This window comes from Tursiops truncatus, chromosome 11 (assembly GCF_011762595.2).
Source record: "Tursiops truncatus isolate mTurTru1 chromosome 11, mTurTru1.mat.Y, whole genome shotgun sequence".
NCBI classification, from domain to species: domain Eukaryota; kingdom Metazoa; phylum Chordata; class Mammalia; order Artiodactyla; family Delphinidae; genus Tursiops; species Tursiops truncatus.
This window is the reverse complement of record NC_047044.1, coordinates 74,492,522-74,519,069: the sequence shown is the minus strand read 5'-3', so window position 1 is coordinate 74,519,069 and position 26,548 is coordinate 74,492,522. Positions and strand designations below refer to the sequence as shown.

Below are 26,548 nucleotides of genomic sequence, written 5' to 3'. Positions count from 1 at the left end.
TTATGTATTAAGGTGCTCCTATGTGGGATGCATAAAAATTAACAATTGTTATATCTTCTTCTTGGATTGATTCCTTGATCATTATGCAGTGTCTGTCTTTGTCTCTTATAATAGTCTTTATTTTAAAGTCTATGTTTTCTGATATAAGAATTGCTACTCCAGCTTTCTTTTGATTTCCATTTGCATGGAATATCTGTTTTCATCCCCTCACTTTTAGTCTGTATGTGTTCCTAGATCTGAAGTGGGTCTCTTGTAGACAGCATATATATGGGTCTTGTTTTTGTATCCACTCAGCCAGTCTATGTCTTTTGGTTGGAGCATTTAATCCATTTACATTTAAGGTAATTATTGAGACATATGTTACTATTACCATTTTCTTAATTGTTTTGGGTTTGTTTTTGTAGGTCTTTTCTTCTCTTGTGTTTTCTTGCCTAGGGAAGTTCCTTTAGCATTTGTTGTAAAGCTGGTTTGGTGGTGCTGAATTCGCTTAACTTTTGCTTGTCTGTAAAAGTTTTAATTTCTCCGTCAGATGTGAATGAGATCCTTGCTGGGTAATCTTGGTTGTATGTTTTACCCTTTCATCACTTTAAATAAGTCCTGCCACTCTCTTCTGGCTTGAAGAATTTCTGCTGAAAGATCAGCTGCCAACCTTATGGGGATTCCCTTGTATATTATTTGTTGTTTTCCCTTGCTGCTTTTAAATTTTTTCTTTAACTTTTGATAGTTTGATTAATATGTATCTTGGCGTGTTTCTCGTTAGATTTATTCTGTATGGGACTCTCTGCACTTCCTGGACTTGATTGACAATTTATTTTCCCATATTAGGGAAGTTTTCTACTAAAATCTCTTCAAATATTTTCTCAGACCCTTTCTCTTTCTCTTCTTCTTCTGGGATGCCTATAATTCGAACGTTGGTGTGTGTAATGCTGTCCCAGAGGTCTCTGAGACCATCCTCAATTCTTTTCATTCTTTTTTCTTTATTCTGTTCTGCAGTAGTTATTTCCACTATTTCTTCTGCCTCAGTTATTCTGCTATTGATTCCTTCTAGAGAATTTTTCATTTCATTTATTGTGTTGTTCAGCATTGTTTGTTTGCTCTTTAGTTCTATATCCTTTTTAAACCTTTCTTGTATTTTCTCCATTCTAGTTTCAAGATTTGGGATCATCTTTACTATCATTACTCTGAATTCTTTTTCAGGTAGCCTGCCTATTTCCTCTTCATTTGTTTGGTCTGGTGGGTTTTTACCTTGCTCTTTCATCTGCTGCATATTTTTCTGTCTTCTCATTTTGTTTAACTTACTGTGTTTGGGGTCTCCTTTACATAGCCTGCAGGTTCGTAGTTCCCATTGTTTTTGGTGTCTTTCGCCAGTGGCTAAGGTTGGTTCAGTGGGTTGTGTAGGCTTCCTGGTGGAGGGGACTGGTGCCTATGTTCTGCTGGGTGGGGCTGGATCTTGTCTTTCTGGTGGGTACGGCCACATCTGGTGGTGTGTTTTGGGGTGTCTGTGAAGTTAGTATGATTTTAGGCAGCCTGTCTGCTAATGGGTGGGTTTGTGTTCCTGTCTTGCTAGTTGCTTGGCATGGGTCATCCAGCACTATAGTTTGCTGGCCTTTGGGTGGCGCTGGGTCTTAGCATTGAGACGGAGATCACTGAGAGAGATCTCACCAATTGATATTACTTGGGGCCGGGAGGTCTCAGGTAGTCCAGTGTCCTGAACTGAGCTCTCCCACCTCAGAGGGTCAGACCTGAGAACAGGCCAGAGCACCAAGACCATGTCAGCCACATGGCTGTGAAGAAAGTGAGAAAAAAAAGAAAGGAGAAAAAAATTTTTTAATCATAAAAATGTTATTAAAATGAAAAAAAAAATAATTAAAAAAAGAAGACAGCAACCAAACCAATAAACAAATCCATCAATGATAACAAGTGCTAAAAACTATACTAAGGTAAACATAAAAACCAGAAACAAATCAGATGCAGAAAGCAAACCCTCAGTCTTCAGTTGCTCCCAAAGTCCACCGCCTCAATTTTGGGATAATTCGTTGTCTATTCCAGTATTCCACAGATGCATGGTTTATCAAGTTGATTGTGGGAATTTAATCTGCTGCTCCTGAGGCTGCATGGAGAAATTTCCTTTTGTCTTCTTTCTCACAGCTCCTGGGGTTCAACTTTGGTTTTGGCCCCACCTCTGCATGTAGGTCACCCTCAGGCATCTGTTCCCACCTAGACAGGATGGGGTTAAAGGAGCGGCTGATTAGGTGGCTCTCTCATTCAGGCTGGGGGTGGGAGAGGTACAGTAGTTATAATTGGAATGCCTGGTGAGCCTGCAGAGGCAGAGGCTGGCATGATGTTGCAACAGCCTGAGGCACGCCATGTGTTCTCCTGGGTAAGTTGTCCCTGTGCCACAGGACCCTGGCAGTGGCATGCTGCACAGGCTCCCTGGGGAGTATGGATAGTGACCTGTGCTTGCACACAGGATTCTTGGTGGCTGCAGCAGCAACACTAGCATTTCATGCCCATCTTTGCAGTCTGAGCTGTTAGCTGTGGCTCATGCCTGTCTCTGGAGCTCACGTAGGGAGTGCTCTGCCTTCTGTGGGCAGATGGGGAAGGAATCTCCTCTCCTCATGTACCCTGAAACAATGGTCTCTTGCCTCTTAGGCAGGTCCAGAATTTTTTCCTGGACTCCCTCCTGGCTAGCTGTGGCACACTAGCCCCCTTCAGGCTATGTTCATGCAGTCAACCCCAGTCCTCTTCCCTGGGATCTGACTTCAGAAGCCAAAGCCTCAGCTCCCAGGCCCCACCCACCCTAACAGGTGAGCAGACAAGCCTCTCAGGCTGGTGAGTGCTGGTCAGCACTGATCCTCTGTGCAGGAATCTCTGTGCTTTGCCCTCTGCACCCTGTTGCTGTGCTCTCCTCTGTGGCTCCAAAGCTTCCCCCCGCAACAACCCAACCCCTGTCTCCATCAGTGAAGGGGCTTCCTAGTGTGTGGAAACTTTTCCTCCTTCACAGCTCCCTCCAGAGGTGCAGGTCTTGTCCCTATTCTTTTGTCTCTGTTTTTTCTTTTTCCCTACGCAGGTAGATGGGGATTTTCTTGCCTTTTGGGAAGTCTGAGGTCTTCTACCAGCATTCAGTAGGTGTTCTGTAGGAGTTGCTCCACATGTAGATGCATTTTTGATGTATTTGTGGGGAGGAAGGTGATATCCACGTCTTACTCCTCCACCATCTTGAAAGTCCCTCTTGAGTTAAATGTTTTAAAGACCAAGCATTTTCGGAGAAGTTACAAAACTAGTTTATAACAGATTCTAAAATATCCAGACTGTATGTTGAAATCTTTAGGGTAACTATTAAAATAATGATAAAAGAAAGTAAAACTAACAAGCTAATATTGGGGAAAATATAGTGATATAGATAGATGATAGATAGATAGATAGGAAGAAAGAAAGATAGATGATAGATAAATATCCAAATCCAGGAAGGAAAGAAAGGAAAGATAAAGAATTTAAAATATGTGAATAAAATAAAAAGAAATGGTAAGTTTTACCCAAACATATTGATAATTAAGTTAATTGTAAATGATCTAAACACTCCATATAAATGACAAAGAGAATGTAAGTTTATTTTTAAGCCCAACTATCTGCTGCTTATAAGAGATACACTTCAAATATAAATACACAGGAAAGTCAAAAGCAAATCCATGAGATAAGAGAAACCATATAAAAATTAAACAAATGTAACCTAGTCTAACTATTCACTTTCTAAGCAAAGTAGAATTTAAGACAAGAAACATTTCCAGAAAAGAATAAACACCCTGAACATCTTGTCCTAGGAAATAAGGACATGCTAAAAGAATGATAGGGGCAACTTTTAACAGACACAGAAGCCAGCCTCAAGGTGCTCCCATTGGACAAATCTGGGACAATTTGAGCACCAAAATAAATGATAGTATAATATGAAAATCCATTGAAAAACAGAGGAAACTATAAGTCCACACTCACAAAATAATTAAATTAATTAAAAAATGTTTAATGAGGAAAGAGATATCTATATACTCTCAAAGTATCTTCCCAAATACTCATCAAATACCTTCCCATCATAACTCCCAGCTTCCCATCCCAAAAGTAATATTAACTACAAAATGGAAAAAGTAACTGTTTGATAGAGAAGGCTAGCAGACACCACTTTTATCAAGTGATCAAAATTAACCTAACCAGAAATGGGACAAATCAAAATCTTATGCCAGGCATAAGAAGAGCACCATACCACTTCTGTGATATTCCACCCAAAGATGCATCATGAAGAAAAAAAAAATCACTCAAAGTCAAAATACGACAAATTCTGCAAAGTAGCTGGCATTCCATCCACAAAAATTGTCAAGGACATCAAGTTAAGAAAAGACTGAGAAACTAAGATCAAAGAGACAACAACAACAACAACAAAAAAACAGTAAAGGAAAAGACAGGTACACGGAATAGGTAATTCTGAATGGGATCCATTTGCTAAAAGATATTATTGGGACAATTAAGTGAAATTGAAAGGGGTCTTAAGATTAAATGGTAAAAATATGTCAGTGCTAATTTCCTGATTCTGATTATTATATTATGGCTTTCTAGGAGAATGTGCTTTATGCAATAGAGTATTCAAGCTCCTGGGGCATCATGTTGGCAATTTATTCTCAAATAGCTCAAAGGAAAAAAATATCTTTACACTATATTCACAACTTTTCAGTAAATTTGAGATCAATTAAAAAAAATTTTTTTTAACTCTTTGAATCTGAATGTAAATAAAAGTATAACATAACAATACTTGTTGGATATACTTAAAGCTCCTTTAAAGAGAAATTTATAGCCTAAAATGCATATGTAGAAAAGAAAAATGATTGAAAATAAATATTAAGTTATCTATCTCAAGAACTTAGAAACAGAACAGCAAATTAAAACCAAAAAAAGTAGGAAAAAATAAAGATAATTGCACTAATCAATGAAATTCTTAAAAAACTAGAGATAGCCAACAAAGGCAAAAGTGGCTTCTTAGAAAGGACTAATAAAATTGTCAGTGCAATAAATATCATGATTAGAGAGGAAAAAATAAAACACTATGTGCAGATAAACCTCTGCTGAGATGGATAAAGGAAAAAAATAGAGAGAAAAATACAAATTATCAACATCTGAAAGTAAAAAGCAGGGTATCGTTATAGATCTTAGAGAAATATATATCTTAACAGTATATTATGAGCAACTTTATGCCAATAAATTTGAGAATTTGGGCGAAATCAACAAATTCCTGGAAAAACACAACATGCAAAATTGTCAGGACAGGAAACCGAAATCGTGAGTAGACAGATAGTTAAGAAAGAAAGTGGGGCTTCCCTGGTGGTGCAGTGGTTGAGAATCTGCCTGCCAATGCAGGGGACATGGGTTCGAGCCCTGGTCTGGAAAGATCCCACATGCCATGGAGCAACTAGGCCTGTGAGCCACAACTACTGAGCCTGAGCATCTGGAGCCTGTGCTCCGCAACAACAGAGGTCACAATACTGAGAGGCCTGCGCACCTCGATGAAGAGTGGCCCCTGCTTGCCGCAACTTGAGAAAGCCCTCGCACAGAAACGAAGACCCAACACAGCGAAAAATAAATAAATTAATAAAAGAAAAAAAGTGAATTTGAAATTCAAACTTCCCACAGAGAAATAATCAGGTTCAGAATTCTTTAGCAGGAAATTTTTCCGAACATTTAACTCAGACATAACGTTAATCTTTCACATATTCTTTCAGAGAACAGTAAAAGAGGAAATATTTTCAAACACATTTAATGAGTCCTATTTAACCTTAAGAACAAAAACCAACAAATTTATGCTAAGGAAGGAAATTTATAGATCAATATCACTCATAAATAACATAATGCAAAATTCTAATAAATATTAGGAAAACACTGTAAGCAATATATTTAAAAGATAATATATCATGAATCAGTTGGATCATTCCAGAAATATATTTGTTTTAATACTGAAAATCAAGTAATTTACCACATTTACAAAAATAAAGAAAAATCATATAAACACCTCATAGATGCAAATATATGAAAACTTTAGTCTTAATATCAGGAACAAGACAAGGATGTCTCCTATCACCACTTTTATTCAACACTGTGCAGAGGAAGTTGTCAGTACAATAAACATCATGATTAGAAAGGGAAAAATAAAACATTATGTGCAGATTACCATAGTGTATGAAGAAAATTTTTAAAAATCCAAACTATTATTAGTAAGTTAAGCAAAGTCAATTCAATTATCCAAAAAATAAAATGACATTTTATATACTACAATAATAAATAAAAATGAGACACGACAAGTTATATTGGCATCAAAAAAATATCTAATCACTAGGGACAAATACAATTAAAGATGTATAAGACCCTTACACAAAAACTATAAAATATTATTCAGAGAAACTAAAGAAAATTTAAATAAATAGAGGAGTATCCGTATTCATGGATTGTATCCATATTCATGGATTTTACATACTTCAATTCTCAGAAATTAATCTACAGATTCAAACCAAACTCAAATCTCACAGTGTGTGTGTGTGTGTGTGTGTGTGTGCGCGCGCGCGCACGCGCACGCACACATACATGTATGCAAGTGTATGTGTATAAACTGACAAATTCTAAAATTTTGTGGTGATGTAAAAAGCTACAAATATCCTAGAACAGTCCATAAGCCAAATCTGGCCTGCCACTTGTTTTGTAAATTAAGATTCATTGGGACATAGCCCTAATTAACCATTCATGTATTGTCTATGGCTGCTTTTATGCTACAATAGCCCCAGAGAACATAGGGACCACCTAGTCTAAAATATTTACCCCTGGCCCCTATTTGTATCTTGTCCTTTACAGAAAAAGACTGCTGACCCCTGACCTAGAAAACCTTGAAGTAAAAGAAAACAACTACAAAGTACATACAACTAGTTATTAAGATAGCATAATATAACACAATAGAATCCTCAACAAGGATTTAATCATTAAGTCTTCACATATTTAATCATTTCATTTATGTCAAAGGTCATATGATTTACAATAAAAAAAGAAAATCTCTTCAACAAATGCTCCTGGGTCAATTCGATACCATATGGAATCAAAGTAAATTTTACCTCAAATCATACACAAAAATTAATCCCAGAGGAATTGTAGGTCTAAATATGAAAGTTAAAACAATAAAACTTCTAGAATATAACATCGTCGTGGCCTTCAAACAGAAACATTCCTTAAACAGAATAAAAGCACAGATCAGAAAGGAATAAATTGATATTACAACCTAAATTAAAATTACGAACTTCTGTTCAACAAAATATATGGTTCAGAGAGTTAAAAGCCATGCTACAACAGGAGAGAAGATATTTGCAAGACATATAAGCAACAAAAATTCCTATCCTGAAGGCATAAATAACTCCTAAAAATCAGTAAGAAAATAGGCAAAACACCTGAATGTGCACTTCATAGGAGGATAGCCAAATGGCCATTAGGCCTATCAAAGGGTGCTCAGCCATATTAATCATCATGAAGTTAAAGTCCAAACAAGATATCTTTATACTAAGCAGAATGGAAATATGTTTTTTTAATTAACAATACAAAGCACTGGCAAAGATGTACTGCCACGTGGAAAATTCTAGAAAACAGTTCATCAGTATTTACTGAATATGAAAATATGCATACCCTGTGGCTCAGAAATTTTACTCCTACATGTGCAGACAATAATAATTTACAAATATAAGATCTAAAAGACATGTACTGGAATGTTCTAAGCAGTTAATCATAATATTCAGCAACTGCGAACAATCCAAAAATCTACCCAGAGTAGAATGGATAAATAAATTGGGGTATATTCATAAAATAGAAAACCATACAGCAACAAATATGAACAAACTATTGCCACATGCATGGATAGATTCCACACACATAATTCTGAGTGAAACAAGCTAGACAAATACATATATAATATATGATTTTACTTATATGAGGCTTAAAAATAGGCAAAATTATTTTATAGTGCTAGAAGTCAGGATGCAGTTTAATCTGGGAGGAAGAAAGTGCACAAACAGAATTCCTGGATGCTAGCAATATTCTATTTGTAGATGTGGGGTGGTCACATGGATGTATTTGCATCTAACAAATTCACTGTGCTGTATGATGTGTACCCTTCATCTGGGTATGTTTTATTTCAATAAAAAGGTATACTAACATTAGAACAGGAACACAGCCTTTAAAAAGTAGGAAATTATGCCATTTGCAATAACACAGATAAATCTTGAGGGCATTAGGCTAGTGAAATATGACAAAGGAAGACAAATACTGTATGATCTCACTTATGTGTGGAATCTAAGAAAGCCAGTCATAGAAACAGAACAGATTGATGGTTGCCAAGGGTGGGGGGTGGGAGAAATGTGTGAAGTTGGTCAAAGGGTAAAAACCTCCTGTTATAATATAAAGATAAGTAAGTTCTGGGGATGTAACGTACAGCATAGTGACTATAATTAACAATACTATACTGCACATTTTAAAAGTTCTCATCACACAAAGAAAGAATATCTATATACATATATCAAATCAGTATGTTGTACACCTTAAACTTACACAATGTTCTATATCAACTACCTTTCAGTAAAGCTGGAAAAATAAAAAATAAATAAAAGCCAAACAGGAAAAAATAGTTCGAGAAGAAAATTATTCTGGATTTGTTTTTCAGCTAACAATCAGAAAAGTTCTGTTGAAGTATAATTCTTGGACTTCCCTAGTGGCACAGTGGTTAAGAATCCACCTGCCAATGCAGGGGACACGGGTTCAATCTTCCTGGTCCAGGAAGATTCCACATGCCGCGGAGCAACTAAGCCCGTGCGCCACAACTACTGAGCCTGTGCTCTAGAGCCCGCGAGCCACAACTACTGACACCACGTGTCACAACTACTGAAGCCCGTGTGCCTAGAGCCTGTGCTCAACAACAAGAGAAGCCACCGCAATGAGAAGCCCGTGTACTGCAACAAAGCACAGCCCCCGCTCGCAGCAACTATAGAAAGCCTGCGGACAGCAATGAAGACCAACACAGCCAAAAATAAATAAATAAAATATAAATAAATTTATTAAAAAAACAGATAACATGATAGTGAAATTTTAAAAAAAAGAAAGTATAATTCTTGTTCAGTTGGACATAAAATATCGATAGAGCTAAGACTTCAATTTAGCCTTATAAACAAAGGCAATTACATTAAGCCTAAACGTCTAATTCTCTATGACCAGAAATATCTGTAAAACTATTATATGTCCTTTTCCAAACAGAAAAATTTCAAAGCCAATCTACAGTTGTTTCCAAAACTGGTATGGCTGATGTTAGGAATCCAAATGAGTGTAATATGGTATTTTCCTGAGGGACACACAACAAATTTTTGCTAAAGCAGTAACGCCTTAAGAATGACTATACTTTCTGTAGAAAATATTGGTTTAACAAAGTTCTTTCAACCACATGCCACACAACTTCTCCTCAATTCTCTTCTGTTATCATCCCCTCAATCACAGCGGATACATATAGTAAGAATCCTTCAAATGTCTACTAGAGGAATATAATCTCTACAGACTGAATTCTCAGCAGTATATTGTAATTAAAGTTTCTTTTATAAAATAGAAAATAAAACTAAACCAAACAAAAACGTGCAGCTGCTCTGCAGCATGAACCCAATAGTGCAGATAGTGTCAATAACCAAGTTGAACCCTCAGTGGTTTAGCAACAGTGACTGCCTAAAGGCCATGGGGAGTTTCTTCTTTCCTATATCAATAACTTTATAGATGCTTCACTCTATTATTTCCACAGAACAAAAAAGAATGAAATGAGTACACCCTAAGCTTTAAGAGGTAAAAAGCATGTTTTTCAATGAATGCTATAATTCAATTTCCTAAATATGTAGTAAAAGTTACGATAAAAAGCAGCAGAATAAGCACTGAGCTCTCATAAGTACTTCGCATGCCACGTGAATGTTCTCATATGAAAAATGTGACCTTTGTACCGAATTATCTACAAGGAGGCTTGCAACTCATAAATTCTGAAACCACAATCATTAAGTGTGTGCCCATATTTGAGGGTATCCTCAAATTCCTCCTGTTAACAAATATTAACTGAGCATCTTCTAAGCACAAAAGCCCTATCCTAAATGCTGTAGGGAGGAGCTTGACCTTTAAGGAGCACTGAATTAAGAAGTGAAGACACAGAAGAAAATAGGTTCACAAAAAAGTCTTTAATGTTTGTTGAATGATATAAAGTAGAAGGTGACAAGGACCATAAGAAAGATATTTAAGTTATGGGATTTCAAAAAGATGAAAGGAGGAAATTCTAGTTGTGAGGGTTAGAAAAGGTCAACAGGTAAAGTAACATTTAAGCTGAGCTATGAAAAATTTTCTTATCCTTTCTGAATATGTGTGTGTTTACGAATTATACATATATTATTCAGCATGGACATGAATAAATATTAAAACAGCTCAATATCAATGGAACAGTGCAGAACAGAGACAATGTCAAACTATGGAAATCAGCATTTGGCAGTATATTTGCCTCCAAAGTACACTCACTGTGGGTTATAAACAACTTCAGCTTGCTTCATTTCATTATATAACTAACATATGGAATCAGGAACCAACTCTGTAATTTTAAATGTTTAAAAGTAATTCACAAAATAGATGACCTATGGATAACTAAAATTTAACTCAAAGACATTAATTGCAACATTTTCAGAACCTCTCAAAGCCAAGTATGTGTGCATCCTTAGGGACATGACTTTGCTATTTCCATTCATCACTAAGAGGTTTTCATATTTTCATAATTCATGGCACTTTATCATTTCTAGCTCCAAATTATTATGCACTGAAATATTGTTTTAGTTTTAAAAGATAAATTACTTTGACAATTCACAATCATTAGATAGAATGTTTTGTATGCAGGTAATTGTAATAGTGTCAGATATAATTTTTAAACTGCAGATTACCACTACAGTTTTAAATAATTTTTTATCACTTTATTTGGAGCATTTGTTTCCACATATTTTAAGCTTTTTAAAAATTTATTTATTTATTTATTTTTTTGCAGTACGCGGGCCTCCCTCTGCTGTGGCCTCTCCTGCCGCAGAGCACAGGCTCCGGACGCGCAAGCCCAGCGGCCATGGCCCACGGGACCAGCCGCTCCGCGGCATGTGGGATCCTCCCAGACCGGGGCACGAACCGGTGTCCCCCGCATCGGCAGGTGGACCCTCAACCACTGAGCCACCAGGGAAGCCCATTTTTTTTTTCTTTTTTTAATTTCTCCTTACTGTATAAAAGTAATTCATCCCAGAACATAAAATCATGTGGCTAGTGAATACATACTTTTCCAGAACACATCTAAATTCAAATACAAACATGACCACTATGTTACTGACACAGTATTGATACCTAAATCAGTAAATGGATTGTATAGTCACACTGAAGTTGCTGGTAAAACTCTTCAACTATATTTTATGCTCCTTGAGGTAAAAATACGGTCTATTTAAAATTTTTTCCACCACTGCAGCTACATGATAGGCACCCAATAAATACAGGTCAAATTGATAAATGGATGAATATATGTTAAATTTTTACTAAATTATCTAAAATATTGTTTTACTTGTCTAATTCCAAATACACTGAGGATAATTATTAGAGTGGTTCTTGTTATTATTTTGTAAAATACGCTCAGTACTTAAAAGATAATGGGAAGAATTAATAATATGAGTGCAAAACTCTTTATGACTTCTATAGAAAATCAGAGTTGCAAGTAATTAGGACTAATTAAGTCCAGTTTTTTTCCTGATGAATTAGTCCAACCCCTGTTTGAATACAGGACAGGACATCCACTATAGTTCTAGCTCCAGGATACTGTTCTAGGAAACCCATTCTACCATGGAATACTCTAAATGTTACAAAGGTCTCACCCACAGTGAACAAAATATATGCCTTTGTCTCTTCATCCTTTGAGCCAAATTTTTTCTTTCCTCCTTTCTGTTTCAACTTCAAGTAACTGTACCCCCATGTCTAAATCAAAATACTTTTAAGAATCTGAAGACAATTATTATAACTACTCAGAGTGTCTGCATTTTTCAGGTTAAACATTCCTCCGTTAATATGACATAGTGTCTATCCCTTTCTTCAAGATGGTAGCCCTCCTCATATATGGCATTTCAATGATCTCAAATGGAGAACTGAAAACAAACATTCCAGATTTGCTCCTACGAGAGCAAAATACAAGAGTATTTAATTGAATCACATAAAATTGCCAACACTCAACCACTCTGAGCTACAAAAATGACAATTTAATATAGCTCAACATAACAGCATGATCTTCCTTAATGTAAGCATTGCACATCCATCAATGCATCCTCAGATTGCATTAGCTTTTTAGCAGTTATGCAACACCATACCATCATATTAGGTTTGAGGCCAAGCAAATCCCACAGGTCATTTTCCCATCAACTGTTGGGCTTGTACAATGAATTTTACAGAATATTATAATGCAGGAATTTACTTACCTGCCACTTACTAGTTTTGTTATTCTTAAAAATGTATTTTGATCTCTTAGAGAACCAAGGTAGCCTTAATCATATAGTGTTTACTATGTGCCAGTCATGGTCCAGTGGTTAGTTTAATCCTCATAACTACTGTGTGAGCTAGAATCATTAGCATAATTCCCCACATTTCAGATGAGGAAACAGTCACTAAGAGGTCAAGTGTACTCCCTTAACCACTGTATACCATACTGGCTCTCAATGTAAAGAAACTGACTTTCTCAAATGATTTGGTGGGGATTTAGTAATATATACAGTGTATTTCATTTTTTTCACCCCTTTCCTTTATCCAGCTAGTTCAATTAGATGCTATATACAATGGATTTTACCTACAAAATGCTGTCTCTGCATCTGACACTTCCTTTTCTATTCTTCCAGACTATTCTCTAGTTCTTAACACTTTTAATTTTTTTGAAATGCTGTCTATTGAAATTGTCTCTTAACTGGTATCTCCCCATCTTCGTCCATCTTTTCCCTACCCCCTCTATATGATTCTGGGTCCTATTTATCATCATATTCTCAATTTCTACTTTGTTTTTATACCAATTTTGCATATTATTCCCTCTTATACATTCTACCCCTTTGAAGAGAAAAAAATAAATAAGTAAAATATTCTGTTTTCTGATTTATTTTAATATTATGCCATTTTACCTAAATAGTAGGCTTCTTCTCTTACTTGTTTTTCATCCAAAGTCAAGCTGAAGAAGATATGAATAAAGACCCAAAGATCAATTTATAGAATTTCTTTCTATTAATAAAACCAGAATGTGAAGGTTGGAGTCAGATAAGGATTCTGCAAATTAGGAACTATAGAGCCAAATGGCCTGGGTTGAAATCCCCATTCTATTATTTACAACTGGCTAACTTTGGTCAAGTCACTTAAGCTTTCTGTTCTTTAATTTCTTCATGTGTAAAATAAGGATGCAAATGGCATCTACCTCTTAAGGTTGCTGTGCAAACTAAATTAGTCAGTATTCTAAAGGGCTTAGAACAAGAGTCATTATTATTATGAAAAACACTGTATATTAAATAAGAAACTTACATCTCATTGCTTAGGCAATAAGAAAGCCTCATCATTAAGGATTTTCGTTGGCCAAGATGCCTGGTTCTATACATTATGGATATTTATCTCAGTTCCTTTAACAGTCCCCAAAATTCAACATCCATTTATTATAATCTCTAGAATGTGAGCATAAAGGAAACATACCTCAACATAATAAAGGGCATATATGAAAATATATGAAAATCCCATATATGAAAATCCCACAGCTAATATCATACTCAACAGTATAAATCTATAAGAATTTCCTCTAAGACAAGGCTGCCCACTCTCACCAGTTTTATTCAACATTGTATTGGAAGTCCTAGACATAGCAATTACACAAGAAAAAATAAAAGAAATCCAAATTGGTAAGGAAGAAGTAAAACTGTCACTGTTTGCAGTTGAAATGATATTATCCACAGAAAAACCTAAAGCAGCCACCATAAAACTAGTAGAGCTCATCAATGAATTTGGTAACTTTGCAGGATACAAATATACAGAAATCTGTTGCATTTCTGTATACTATCTGTGAAATACCAGGAAGATAATCCCATTTATCATTGCATCAATAAGAATAAAATAACTAGGAATAAACCTACCTGAGGAGGAAAAAGACCTGTATCCCAAAAACTGTAAGATGCTGATGAAAAAAACTGAAGATGACATAAACAGATGGAAAGGTATACCATGTTCTTGGACTGGAAGATGTGAGATATAAATATATATATATACACACACACACATATATACAAAATGGCATATTACCCATAAAAAAGAATGAAATTTTACATTTGCAACAACATGAATGGACTTGGAGGGTATTATGCTAAGTGAAATAAGACAGAGAACGACAAATACTGGATGATATTATTTATACATGGAATCTAAAAAATACAACAAACTAGTGAGTATAACAAAAAGGAAACAGACTCACAGATATAAAGAACAAAACTAGTGGTTCCCAATGGGGAGAGGAAAGTGGGGAGGGGCAATACAGGCGGAGGGGACTAAGAGGTAAAAACTATTATGTATAAAACAAGCTAGAAAGATATACTATACAACACAGGGGATATAGCCAATACTTTATAATAACTATAAATGGAGTACAACCCTTAAAATTTGTGAATCAGTATATTGTACACCTGAAACATATTACACATCAACTATACTGCAATAAAAATAAATAAATAAAATTATTAACCATGAAAAAAGTAATTCTGCCTCCTTGCTCTTACTCCATTACACAAAGTATTTGTATTAGGAAACTGAGTTTCTACTTTATTTTCAAATAACAAGTTATTAACTGTCAAAAAGCAGGTGATAATTGATATCACTTTTAAAATACTTTAAAGCAATATTTTATAAAATCAGCAGTTGACCTCAAAAAGTGAGACTAAACCCACAAACTTCAATTATGTAAGAATTGGATCACATTAAATTTATGTAAGACTGAGGAGAATACAAATTCAAGGGTAGATTATTCCACAGAAAGATCATAAATGAGCTAAACATTAAGGATTATTAAGAACAAAACACAAAGATTGCTTTCATCAAATTAAAATGAAATAAAATAAAAAAGGAATTCAATCTTTGGGTTGAAGGACTTCCCTGGTGGTGCAGAGGTTGAGAATCTGCCTGCCAATGCAGGGGACATGGGTTTGAGCCCTTGTCCGGGAAGATCCCACAAACCGTGAAGCAACTAAGCCCATGTGCCACATTACTGAGCCTGAGATCTAGAGCCTGCAAGCCACAACTACTGAGCCTGTGTGCCACAACTACAGAAGCCCGCATGCCTAGAGGCGGTGCTCCCCAACAAGAGAAGCCACCACAATGAGAAGCCCACGCACCACAACAAAGAGTAGTCCCTGCTTGCCCCAACTAGAGAAAGCCTGCGAGCAGAAACAAAGACACAATGCAGCCAAAAATAAATAAATAAAAATAAATAAATCTATAAGAAAATTACTAAAATAACTAAAAACAGGAAAGTATCATCTTGATCACATTATAACTTATACCATATCTTCCAGCACAATTTTTTTAATTCAAATTCTTACCTCTCTCCATTCTTTATTTCCAACTCCTTGTACATACAAGACACAAACTACAAAAGATGAAAAAATAAATATATCTAAACGTTTTTTATAAATATCAGATATAAATGTATCCAATTTATTTTTCAGCTGTACAAAAGCTATATTAAAATTAGTTCCTAGCCTTACTCTGGCATGAAAATTGCTAATAAATCATCACATGATGAAAATTTTTTATAAAAAAGCAAGAAACAATATCAGGTCTTTAGAACTTAGCATGTATAGAGCTAGGCACAAAAAAAAAATAACAATTATTTGCTAATGTCTTCAATTGCATTATGCTACAGATATAGATAAAAAAATCTTTTAACTAAGGTTAAACAGTTTGAAATATTTCAGTATGTTACCAGTCATAAGTCAAGCTCTTCCTAGGATACTTATAATGCTCAAAACCATCATAGGAAGGATATCTGGAGCAAATCATATGCCACATTTAATATTTGCAACTCCTATCCTCAATGTTTGTAAACAAGTAAGAAATCCTATGAACCACAAAAGGAAGTTGCAAAAAAGGGAGATTAAGAGTTTGGGGTAAAGATTAATTTATAAAAATATCCCACCCACTTGTCAATGGGCCCCAGGAATTTTTAATACCCACAAAGTTTAATGCCTTTTCTCCAGTGACTACCTCAAGAATTCTTCTGTCAACTGACAAAACCTCTCTCCTGTAGTTAAACCACACAGGTTCACACATTTGTAGAGATGGAGAGCTGCTGGATATCAGCTTCTAAATATTACAAGATTTGGACTCACTACTTGATTTATACATTATTTCTGTTGTTTTCTAATTTAAACTGTCTCATTTTACAATTTATCTCCAATTTTCAATATATATAATTAGGAATCAAAAACTTCAGCTCATTCAAGATATTATATAATTCACTTGGTTGTACATGCCTTTATATACTGCATTTATTCACAAAAAAAGGAAAATGATTACTCTGACTTGATCATAAAATTATGGCCCATTACAGTTGTCTTTCAAAGATAATTTCTACCATATGGCTATACAATGAGGTTTAATTTCAAAGTGAACTGTCCTACATTGCAGTCATCTGCATTGTCATCTTATTCTCAAAATGCTAAGCAATTCCCTCTCTTTAGCCAGAGTACTGCCCAGGTAGATGAGAATGCAGGGCCTAAGACTATACTCCATCTTGCTTTCTAGGCTTCAAAACAAATATTTAAATAAGAACTATGATTTTCAAACAAGTTTTTGAAAAATCAAGTAAAATAAGTAGACTATTTCAAAAAGCAAGTAATAGGGCTTCCCTGGTGGCGCAGTGGTTGAGAGTCCGCCTGCCGATGCAGGGGACACGGGTTCGTGCCCCGGTCCGGGAAGATCCCACATGCCGTGGAGCGGCTGGGCCCGTGAGCCATGGCCGCTGAGCCTGCGCGTCTGGAGCCTGTGCTCCACAACGGGAGAGGCCGCAGCTGTGAGAGGCCCGTGTACCGGAAAAAAAAAAAAAGCAAGTAATAGATACTTACTTGGATCAGATTTAGAAAATGTGTCTCTGTCAAGAAGATTTCTGTTGAATAAAAGAGAAAATGTTAGATGAATATAATACCAAAATATTTATATAAATATATATATACATGAATGATGACTTGAAAGTTCCAAAAGTTACATTTGTGCTTCATATTCATCCTCCATTAATTGGTAATAATTTATAATAGTTAAATTACATTTTTATGTTTAATACTTATAATAAAAATCTCATGTTTACCCTGTTGTATTCTTTCACCAGGACTACCACTCATGTGCATTTATCTGTAACGTGCTTGTTATTTGAAAGGCTTTTTTTCATATCAATCTGATAGCCTTTCATATTTCAGGTTCTTAAAAGTTACTCCTTCTATGGAATCACTATACACTGAGAAAATAAAAACACAGTCAACAGAACAGCACAGACAAAAAAAAAAAAAAAAAAATGGGATTACACCTTCAAATATTCCCAGAAAGAAACTATCAGACATGTTTATATTTGGAATTAAGTCAAAGACCACTAGTCAGAAATCATATTAAAATAATCCTTCTGTCCCCTAAGCAGACACTATGACTCCAGCAATGACTGGCAAACAGTAAATTTCAAACATTTCCATTTGAGAATATACTATGTTATATATTTATAAAGGTAGCTCTCCGCTCACATGGAAATTCTCCAGCCTTTCCTATGTGTCTAGTTTTGCTCATTAAGTGTCCTAAAAAATGTAATTCAGCTCTTTCTTTCAGAGTTCACTAAAGTCGAGGAGAGATGACAGTGCAAATATTGCAGTGTGCTTGGGACTCAAAAACTATGTTATACACATTTAAAAGCAAATAATGTGATTTCGGTGCCTTATTTATCTTAAAAAAAATAAAAACCTTACAATCTTTAACCATAAATACAAAATAATGGATTTCTATCAACAATAAAGATAAATATTCTAATCATACACTTTATTTGCCACATTATTTCTTCTAGCAATTATGATCCATAACATACAGTAGGTAAGGTCAAAAACAAACAAACAAACAAAAAACCTTAGACCCTTTATAATATGAGGGGGAAAAAACTCCATAAACTCTTCATAACTTAGTCCCTGAACTTTGCAGTTTAGCTTTCCCATTGCTGTTTGACAATAAATTTCAGCTATAATTTGATCATATGAATAAAATAGAATAAACTATCTCTGACTAGATTTAATTCCCCAAAGACTACTATACTCAAAGTTATATGATTTTACAAGTTTGTAAAAGGCAAATATTCTTACATGATAAGAATCACTGCAAAAGACCAGTGATTATCAAAATGCATCATAAAGTTAGGACTGGTGACAGGAATGCAAGATTTTTTCCTCCCTAATATCCCATTAGAAACAAAGCACTTTCACATTAAGTTAAAAGAGAGGTATTATTGTGAAGACTATTGTATAAAAAAAAAGAAAAGAAGCTGAGGGTCAGAGAAACTGAGTAAATGAATAAGACCACACAGCCCAGTACAGAATATTCCAATGAAGTCAACCTTTTGAATCTGATTTCCCTGTTCTTTACAAAATGCTACATTGTCTGGAGAAGTCAGGGAGAAACAACTTGTTTTCCTGACTGTTGGAAATGTAGAAGGCCTCCCATTATACCTACTCGTTGAGCCACTAGAGTATGACATAAAATAAATTCTTGTTTATAGACTAATGTGAAGAGAGATGCCGCCTATGCTATGAACAAAGAGAACTAGGATAGGAGGCCAAACATAACTGTACTTAGTCACAGAAAATTTTTTTTGTTTTCTATATAAAGCACTTTAAAAAAACACACACACACCACCCCTCACCAGCTTTTATATAGGAAGGTTACTCTTCCCTCCATGAGGTTGTCTTTTGCTCGAGTTAGGATGCCTTTAACATTATGCCTACAATTTTATAATGGAATGTTGAACTTGAACATTATAAAAATCCTGAACAGGTCTTTCTATTCTATAAACCTTGATGAAGCTAAACAGGAAGAGAGCAAATTCCTGAAAAGAAATTATGGAGAAATACAGTGCATTAGTCAGAAAACTTACCTGAAGAAATAACCTAATCAAAAATTTAATCTGTGAATTGCATGATTTGCTCTAGTAACCACTCATCTCAAATTCCAATTAAAATGTCTGGACTTAAGAGTATGATTGAAATATCATAACTAAAGCTAAAGCGCAATCAATTAAACTCTAACCTGTATGAAGAAGTACTAGGTTAATGGAAGAGGCATATTTTGCATGAAGCCTGCAATAGGAGTAGATAAGGAAGAAGTTAGTAACACATTTCCAGGACCATCCAGGAGAAAAGGTTCCCTGACTTCACCCTTTATAATTCAATCGTCATTGATATTAATCTCTTAAAACAGACAAATGCATCAAGCTACCTTCCCTTGATGACAATAGTCAATTAGCTCATCCGACAACGCTGCTTACTCTGATTTTATGCTCAACAAGCCACCTTCCAATTTTAAGATGGCTTCTCATATAGTTATTAGCACAGAACTGTGCTTAGTGGCCAAGATGAATATTACAGTTTTCTTGACCATTATAGTTTTTATACTCAACTGGCATTCCAAGACCCATACTGAACAGCCAGTTAATCTCTTAAAATGACATCTCAGACTTGTCTTTCTCTGACAGGAAAATTGCAATTCCATTTAAACTTCAGAGCAATTCTGCAAGTATTTTTCAAGAAAATATTCTATGCCCAAGACCTAACTAAGCACTAACTAATTAAACATGTTCTCAAATCTCAAGATGCCTGAACTTTACTAAAAGGACAAACTCAGAAATCAATAGCAATATTGGATGGTATATAAAATAACAGTTTATTATGGGGAGAAGGAAGAGTAAAATAGAGTAAAATTAATTCAACTACAAATAAAAAACATCAGGTACAATAGTTAGCTCTTAACCAAATTATTTTTTTAAATATACTAGAAAAAAAACAATGTATAGGTATGTCTATATAACAAAAACAGTCTAAACAAATGTATATCTTGAAATAATTGCCTTATTTTTTTAAGGTTAAGTATCCTTTTCTGTTACAATTATATAATGAGAGTTTATTAGTGGAAAACTAAAACTTCTAATTATTCACATGTAAAATGAGCATAACAACACCATCTATTAAGGTAAAGGATATTTGTAAGTGAGTTAACCTACAAGTTGTAGGCCTGCTCCTAATTCTTTCCAACTCAGTAAATGAAATAAGCTAATAAGTATTGTTCTTAGTGTAGTAAATATTGAATTTTTTGATTCCTTTAAAAGAGAAGCAAATATTATTATCCTAACACAGATGCATTTTGAAAAAGAAAATCTACTTGTATATATTATGAATTCTAAAGTTAATAGTTCCACAGTAAAGACAATTTTACTATTTGTGAATTTTTAAAGTGCTAATTTTAAAAAAGCACACAATATATTTGTTTTAGGGAATAAATCTTCAAACTGAAGGTATGAAGTGAATTCCAAAAAGCTACTTGTGGCCAGCAGAACTTAGACAACATGTAACGAGGCTCCACTGCTGTACCTGAGTGGAATTGTTCTATTTAATTTTTAATAAGAACAAAAATATAGCTTATAAATAGAGCCAAATAAAAAAACTGTTCTATTTAATTTTCCATATGAACAAAAATATACCTATGAATAGAGCCAAACAATGCTTTATCATTTTACAAACACAGTCCAGCATAAATTTTCTACATGTGGACAGAGAACCACGTCTCTGTATAAATATAACTGCCTCTGAGAACTGTTCTGTATCTATAAACAGGATGACTCTGGGTTTAATTAAAATTTAGGAAATTATTATAGGACTTTTATTTACCTGTTATTCAACTTAGTCTCAGGATCAACTGACCACCTGCAAGGTCTTTACTAAATATTGCTTAGGCAACCACAGAACCTAGTTGGCACATAAGCAAAGGTCTGTACGAATGAACGGTTTTAGTATCAAATCAAAAGCATCACCTTTTTCACTTTAGGTATGATGAGGTGTTTTATTATGGAAAAAAGAGTAGAAGAGGAAGGTGGCATATTAGACCTTTGCCCTAATAAGTAACTCATTAACTGAATAAAACCTGAGTGAGGAAATTATAAACATGCCCCATGTCACTGGGTCATGTCTAGGCCCTTACCTTGGGCATTATATTGTCTTAAGGACTGGAATTAAGAAGTTCTTGGCATGCATATATATATATATAAAATATATATATTATATATTTAATGCATATAACACACAAAATGGTTTTCTGAGTTTTTTAAATAATGACAGGGAAATCAAGACTTGTTTTGAGCAACTGAAAGGAAATTCATCGAATCTTTGGAAGTCACTTGAATGCAATATTTAATTCTCTATGACTCATTTATGCATTATTTTTATTCTTTGATCAAATATTATAGCTGGAAATTTAGCATGCAAATTTAAGGAAAAAAATATTTTCCTGAACCTAAAACTTCTACGGCAAATAGAAACACTGTACTGAAAAAGTAAAACTTTAGAAATGAAACAAATCAAGTATTTTGAAACTGAAGCTTACTAAAAAGCCAGAATTAGCTAGAATCTAAGACACCAAGTAATTCTAAAGGGTAGGATCATTGGAAAGTACTTAACAAGTTTACCAGCTTTCAAGAAAATAAGAATAGACATTCAGGTTTGAAGTTGTACAAATAGACTAAAATTTCAGCTCAGCAGCAGCCACCTTTCATAGTCTGAGCATACAAGTAGAACTTTATCGTGTATGATATATATTACTCAATGAAAACTAGTAATAAAATAAACTTTATTTTTCAGTTTTTGCTGAAAATGGTTGTTTTAAAGTATTTATTAGTACTGTTGAGCTGAAAAGGTCAGTAATAAAATATACAGTTTCAACCTTTGCCTGGGTTGAATTTGGTATATATACTAAAAGAATTTGAGGGGAAGATAATTAATGGTGAAAATTTTTCTGTATTCACCTATGATTGATATTCTTGAAATTTACTTAAAGGAAACTCAGGGCTTTTCACAATCTGACATGTCAGAGCTCTGTTTGCCTGAGCTAAGGTAAACAGAAGAACCCTTTGGTTTGAAGTAATATGTAGGGTTAACTCAGGGTGATACAAGCTTTTAGAAAAAAAGATGGGTTTGACAAAACCCAATCCCTGATTTCAGCCAAAGAAGAGAAACATTTGTGTTAAAAATGGGAAGGATAAAAGAAACTGAGAACAGAATATGAGTCTTCTTAAAAACCTAAAACTTATGTACAAAACTAATTTCATTATATTTTCTGCAGTCTTGTAGCCTCTTCATTTCCTATCTCAGTAAGTGGCAACAATGGAAGGCAGAATTATGGCCCCCCAAACATAACAGGTCTTAATCTCTGGGTCCTATTAATGTGACCCTTATTTAGGGGAAAAAAGGTCTGTGCAGATGTGATTAAATTATTGATTCTGTGATGAGGCATTTATCCTGGATTATCTGGGTGGGCCCTAAATGCAATCAATCACATATCCTAATAAGAAGAAGGCAGAGGGAGATTTGACACAGAGAGAGTGATGTGAACAGAGCAGAGAGAGATGTGTGGGCTCTAGCCTTGAAGACCCAAATGATGCAGCCACAAGCCAAGGCATGCCAGCAGCCACAAGAAGCTGGAAAAGAGCAAGGAATGACTTCTACACCAGAACCCCCAGAGGGAAAGCAGTCCTACCAACATCTTGGTTTCAGCCAAGTGACACTCTATTTACACTTCTGGCCTCCAGAACTGTAAGAAAAAATTTCTGTGGTTTTAACTCAACAAGTTTGTGATAATTTGTTACAACAGCTACAGGAAACTAATACAGCAACAGGGTTCAACCCATCTCTCTTCCAAGCAAGACTCCAATCATCCTTCCCCTCCATCTCCTTCTGCTAATGCTTCCCCCACCTTGGCTTCTGCTTCCAAGTCCCAACTGCATCCCAGACCTTAGAGCTAGCTCTTAACTGGTCTTCCTGCCTCCTGTCTCCCAGTTCATTCACCAAGATGTCTCCAAGAGAAAGTTCTCTACAGTAAAACCTGACCAAATGGCTCCCCTGCATAAAACCCATTACCAACAAAAACTCCAAACTCCTTAAAATAATACTACATACCTGCCACATTCTGATCCCGGCTTTATCTCTAGCTGCACTTCTATCCATATTCCATATCACAGACTCTGTTCCAGACATTTCAGATTTTTTACAGTCCTTTAGTCTAAAATTGCCTCATATTTCTGTACTATTATTTTACCCTGTCCCTAAAATTTCCTCAGCAACCTCATTTCCGCTGGGAAATGTGAATTCCTCTTTCAGCCTTTCCTCATTGGTGTCCCCCGAGAAGGTAGAAATGATTATTCCCTCCGTCTACTCCATCATACCCAACATGAACCTATGTCACAAATTCCTCACTTACTATTTATTTACTTAGCTGGGTGCCAGGCACTGTGCTGAACACTTTTTTTTAATATTTAAAATTGTATTCAAAATTTTGCAATCTTCATACTTAAAAACTGGCAGGCCTTACCTCTTATAGGGGCACGGCTAATGCTACCACTTGCTTCTTTTTTTTGTGCTGAGCACTTTATTTATTTATTTCAACAACTTTATTGGAGTATAATTGCTTTATAATGGTGTGTTAGTTTCTGTTTTATAACAAAGTGAATCCGTTATACATATACACATATCCCCATATCTCTTCCCCCTTGCGTCACCCTCCCTCCCACGTTCCCTATCCCACCACTCTAGGTGGTAACGAAGAACCGAGCTGATCTCCCTGTGCTATGCAGTTGCTTCCCACTAGCTATCTATTTTACATTTAGTAGTGTATATGTGTCCATGCCACTCTCTCACTTTGTCCCAGCTTACCCTTTCCCCTCCTCGTATCCTCAAGTCCATTCTCTAGTAGGTCTGTGTCTTTATTCCCGTCTTGCCCCTAGGTTCTTCATGACCACTTTTTTTGTTGTTTTTTAGATTCCATATATGTGTGTTAGCATACGGTATTTGTTTTTCTCTTTCTGACTTACTTCACTCTGTATGACAGACTCTAGGTCAATCCACCTGACTACAAATAACTCAATTTCAGTTCTTTTTATGGCTGAGAAATATTCCATTGTATATATGTGCCACATCTTCTTTATCCATTCATCTGTTGATGGACACTTAGGTTGCTTCCATGTCCTGGCTATTGTAAACAGAGCTGCAATGAACATTGTGGTACACGACTCTTTTTGAATTATGGTTTTCTCAGGGTATATGCCCAGTAGTGGGATTGCTGGGTCATGTGGTAGTTCTATTTTTAGTTTTTTAAGGAACCTCCATACTGTTCTCCATAGTCGCTGTATCAATTTACATTCCCACAAACAGTGCAAGAGGATTCCTTTTTCTCCACACCCTCTCCAGCATTTATTGCTTCTAGATTTTTTGATCTACATTTTTTGATCTACATTGCCATTCTGACCGGTGTGAGATGATATCTCATTGTACTTTTGATTTGCATTTCTCTAATGATTAATGACGTTGAGCATTCTTTCATATGTTTGTTAGCAATCTGTATATCTTCTTTGGAGAAATGTCTATTTAGGTCTTCTGCCCATTTTTGGATTGGGTTATTTGTTTTTTTGATATTGAGCTGCATGAGCTGCTTGTAAATTTTGGAGATTAATCCTTTGTCCATTGCTTCATTTGCAAATATTTTCTCCCATTCTGAGGGTTGTCTTTTGGTCTTGTTTATGGTTTCCTTTGCTGTGCAAAAGCTTTGAAGTTTCATTAGGTCCCATTTGTTTATTTTTGTTTTTATTTCCATTTCTCTAGGAGGTGGGTCAAAAAGGATCTTGCTGTGATTTATGTCATCGAGTGTTCTGCCTATGTTTTCCTCTAAGAGTTTTATAGTGTCTGGCCTTACATTTAGGTCTTTAATCCATTTTGAGTTTATTTTTGTGTATGGTGTTAGGGAGTGTTCTAATTTCACTCTTTTACATGTAGCTGTCCAGTTTTCCAAGAACCACTTATTGAAGAGGCTGTCTTTTCTCCACTGTATATTCTTGCCTCCTTTATCAAAGATAAGGTGACCATATGTGCGTAGGTTTATCTCTGGGATTTGTATCCTGTTCCATTGATCTATATTTCTGTTTTTGTGCCAGTACCATACTCTCTTAATTACTGTAGCTTTGTAGTATAGTCTGAAGTCCGGGAGCCTGATTCCTCCACCTCCATTTTTCTTTCTCAAGATTGCTTTGGCTATTTGGGGTCTTTTGTATTTCCATACAAATTGTGAAATTTTTTGTTCTAGTTCTGTGAAAAATGCCAGTGGTAGTTTGATAGGGATTGCACTGAATCTGTAGATTGCTTTGGGTAGTAGAGTCATTTCACAATGTTGATTCTTCCAATCCAGGAACATGGTATGAGCACTTTAAATAAATCATTTTATTTAATCTTCACCATAATCCTAATAAGTAGCAATTATTTTCCAAATCCATTTTCCAGGTGAGATAGTAAAATTCAGAGAGGTTAAATAATGTGGAAAAAGTTGCAAGAATAATAAATGCTTAAGGTGCATTTTTGTAAATTTTTGACTGATTTATAATTTTGATTTTGACTTTCAAATTTTGTATTGGTTATATTATTTGTCCATGTTATTAAGTATAAAATGAAATGAACTGCAAACAGTATTATCATACCACTCATCATTGCTTTCCAAGCTCTAGCCAATAAATTATAAAATGAAAATAAGACACACTACAGGAAAGAGGAAAATTATCATTATGTGCAAAAGATTTAATTTTGTACCCAGAAAAAAGTAAAATAATTAATTAATAAAATCTTTCAAAATTAACAGGATAATTCAGTAAAGTGGTTAGAGGCATGATGAATACATAAAGGTCAGTAATATTCCTGAGTACCAATTGTTAACAACTGTCCTATCCACTTTGGACTTTTTGGTAGTTATCTGTTGCCTTCAATTGCTGAAGTACGTGAGTGCTGTGCAATTCTCTTACACTATCACTTCACTCCCAAATGCTGTTACCCTGAAAGCAAGTCTCAGACCAAATTCTGCCAAAGGCACATACATTAATAAGTGAGACTCAAAACAGTCACACAATATGCTCTATGTTTAATCAAGTTCCAACTCTCTGCTTTCAGGCATTCAGAACAGCAGCCTAAGGCAGATGTGACAATCTTCTGTTGACAAGATTCATCTAACCTCTGGTCAAATCATGGTAGAGAATCCTCTAAACATTCTGTGCCCATGACCCAAGGAGTCCCTAAGTTTAGGGCACCACTCCAAAAGGCATAATCACAGGATTCTCTAGGTTCATATGCCC

General features: G+C 35.2%; 1 protein-coding gene across 6 annotated transcripts in view; it reads right to left on the bottom strand.

The window, feature by feature from the left end:
• The window catches only part of CPNE8 (copine 8), a 309,410-nt gene that overhangs the window by 242,782 nt on the left and 40,080 nt on the right, over positions 1-26,548 (bottom strand). For 5 of the 6 annotated variants that reach the window (XR_012324454.1, XM_073788857.1, XM_033866926.2 and 2 more), the window contains exons 2-3: positions 17,220-17,260; positions 15,696-15,742 (exon numbers count right to left, since the gene is read on the bottom strand). Coding sequence is in view for 4 of the 6 variants with exons in the window: in XM_073788857.1 (XP_073644958.1) it covers positions 15,696-15,742; positions 17,220-17,260 (88 nt within the window). In the remaining 2 variants the exon portion in view is untranslated. Of the gene's footprint in view, positions 1-15,695; positions 15,743-17,219; positions 17,261-26,548 lie in introns of those variants that run through there. The other variant, XM_073788858.1, reaches the window with a different exon arrangement.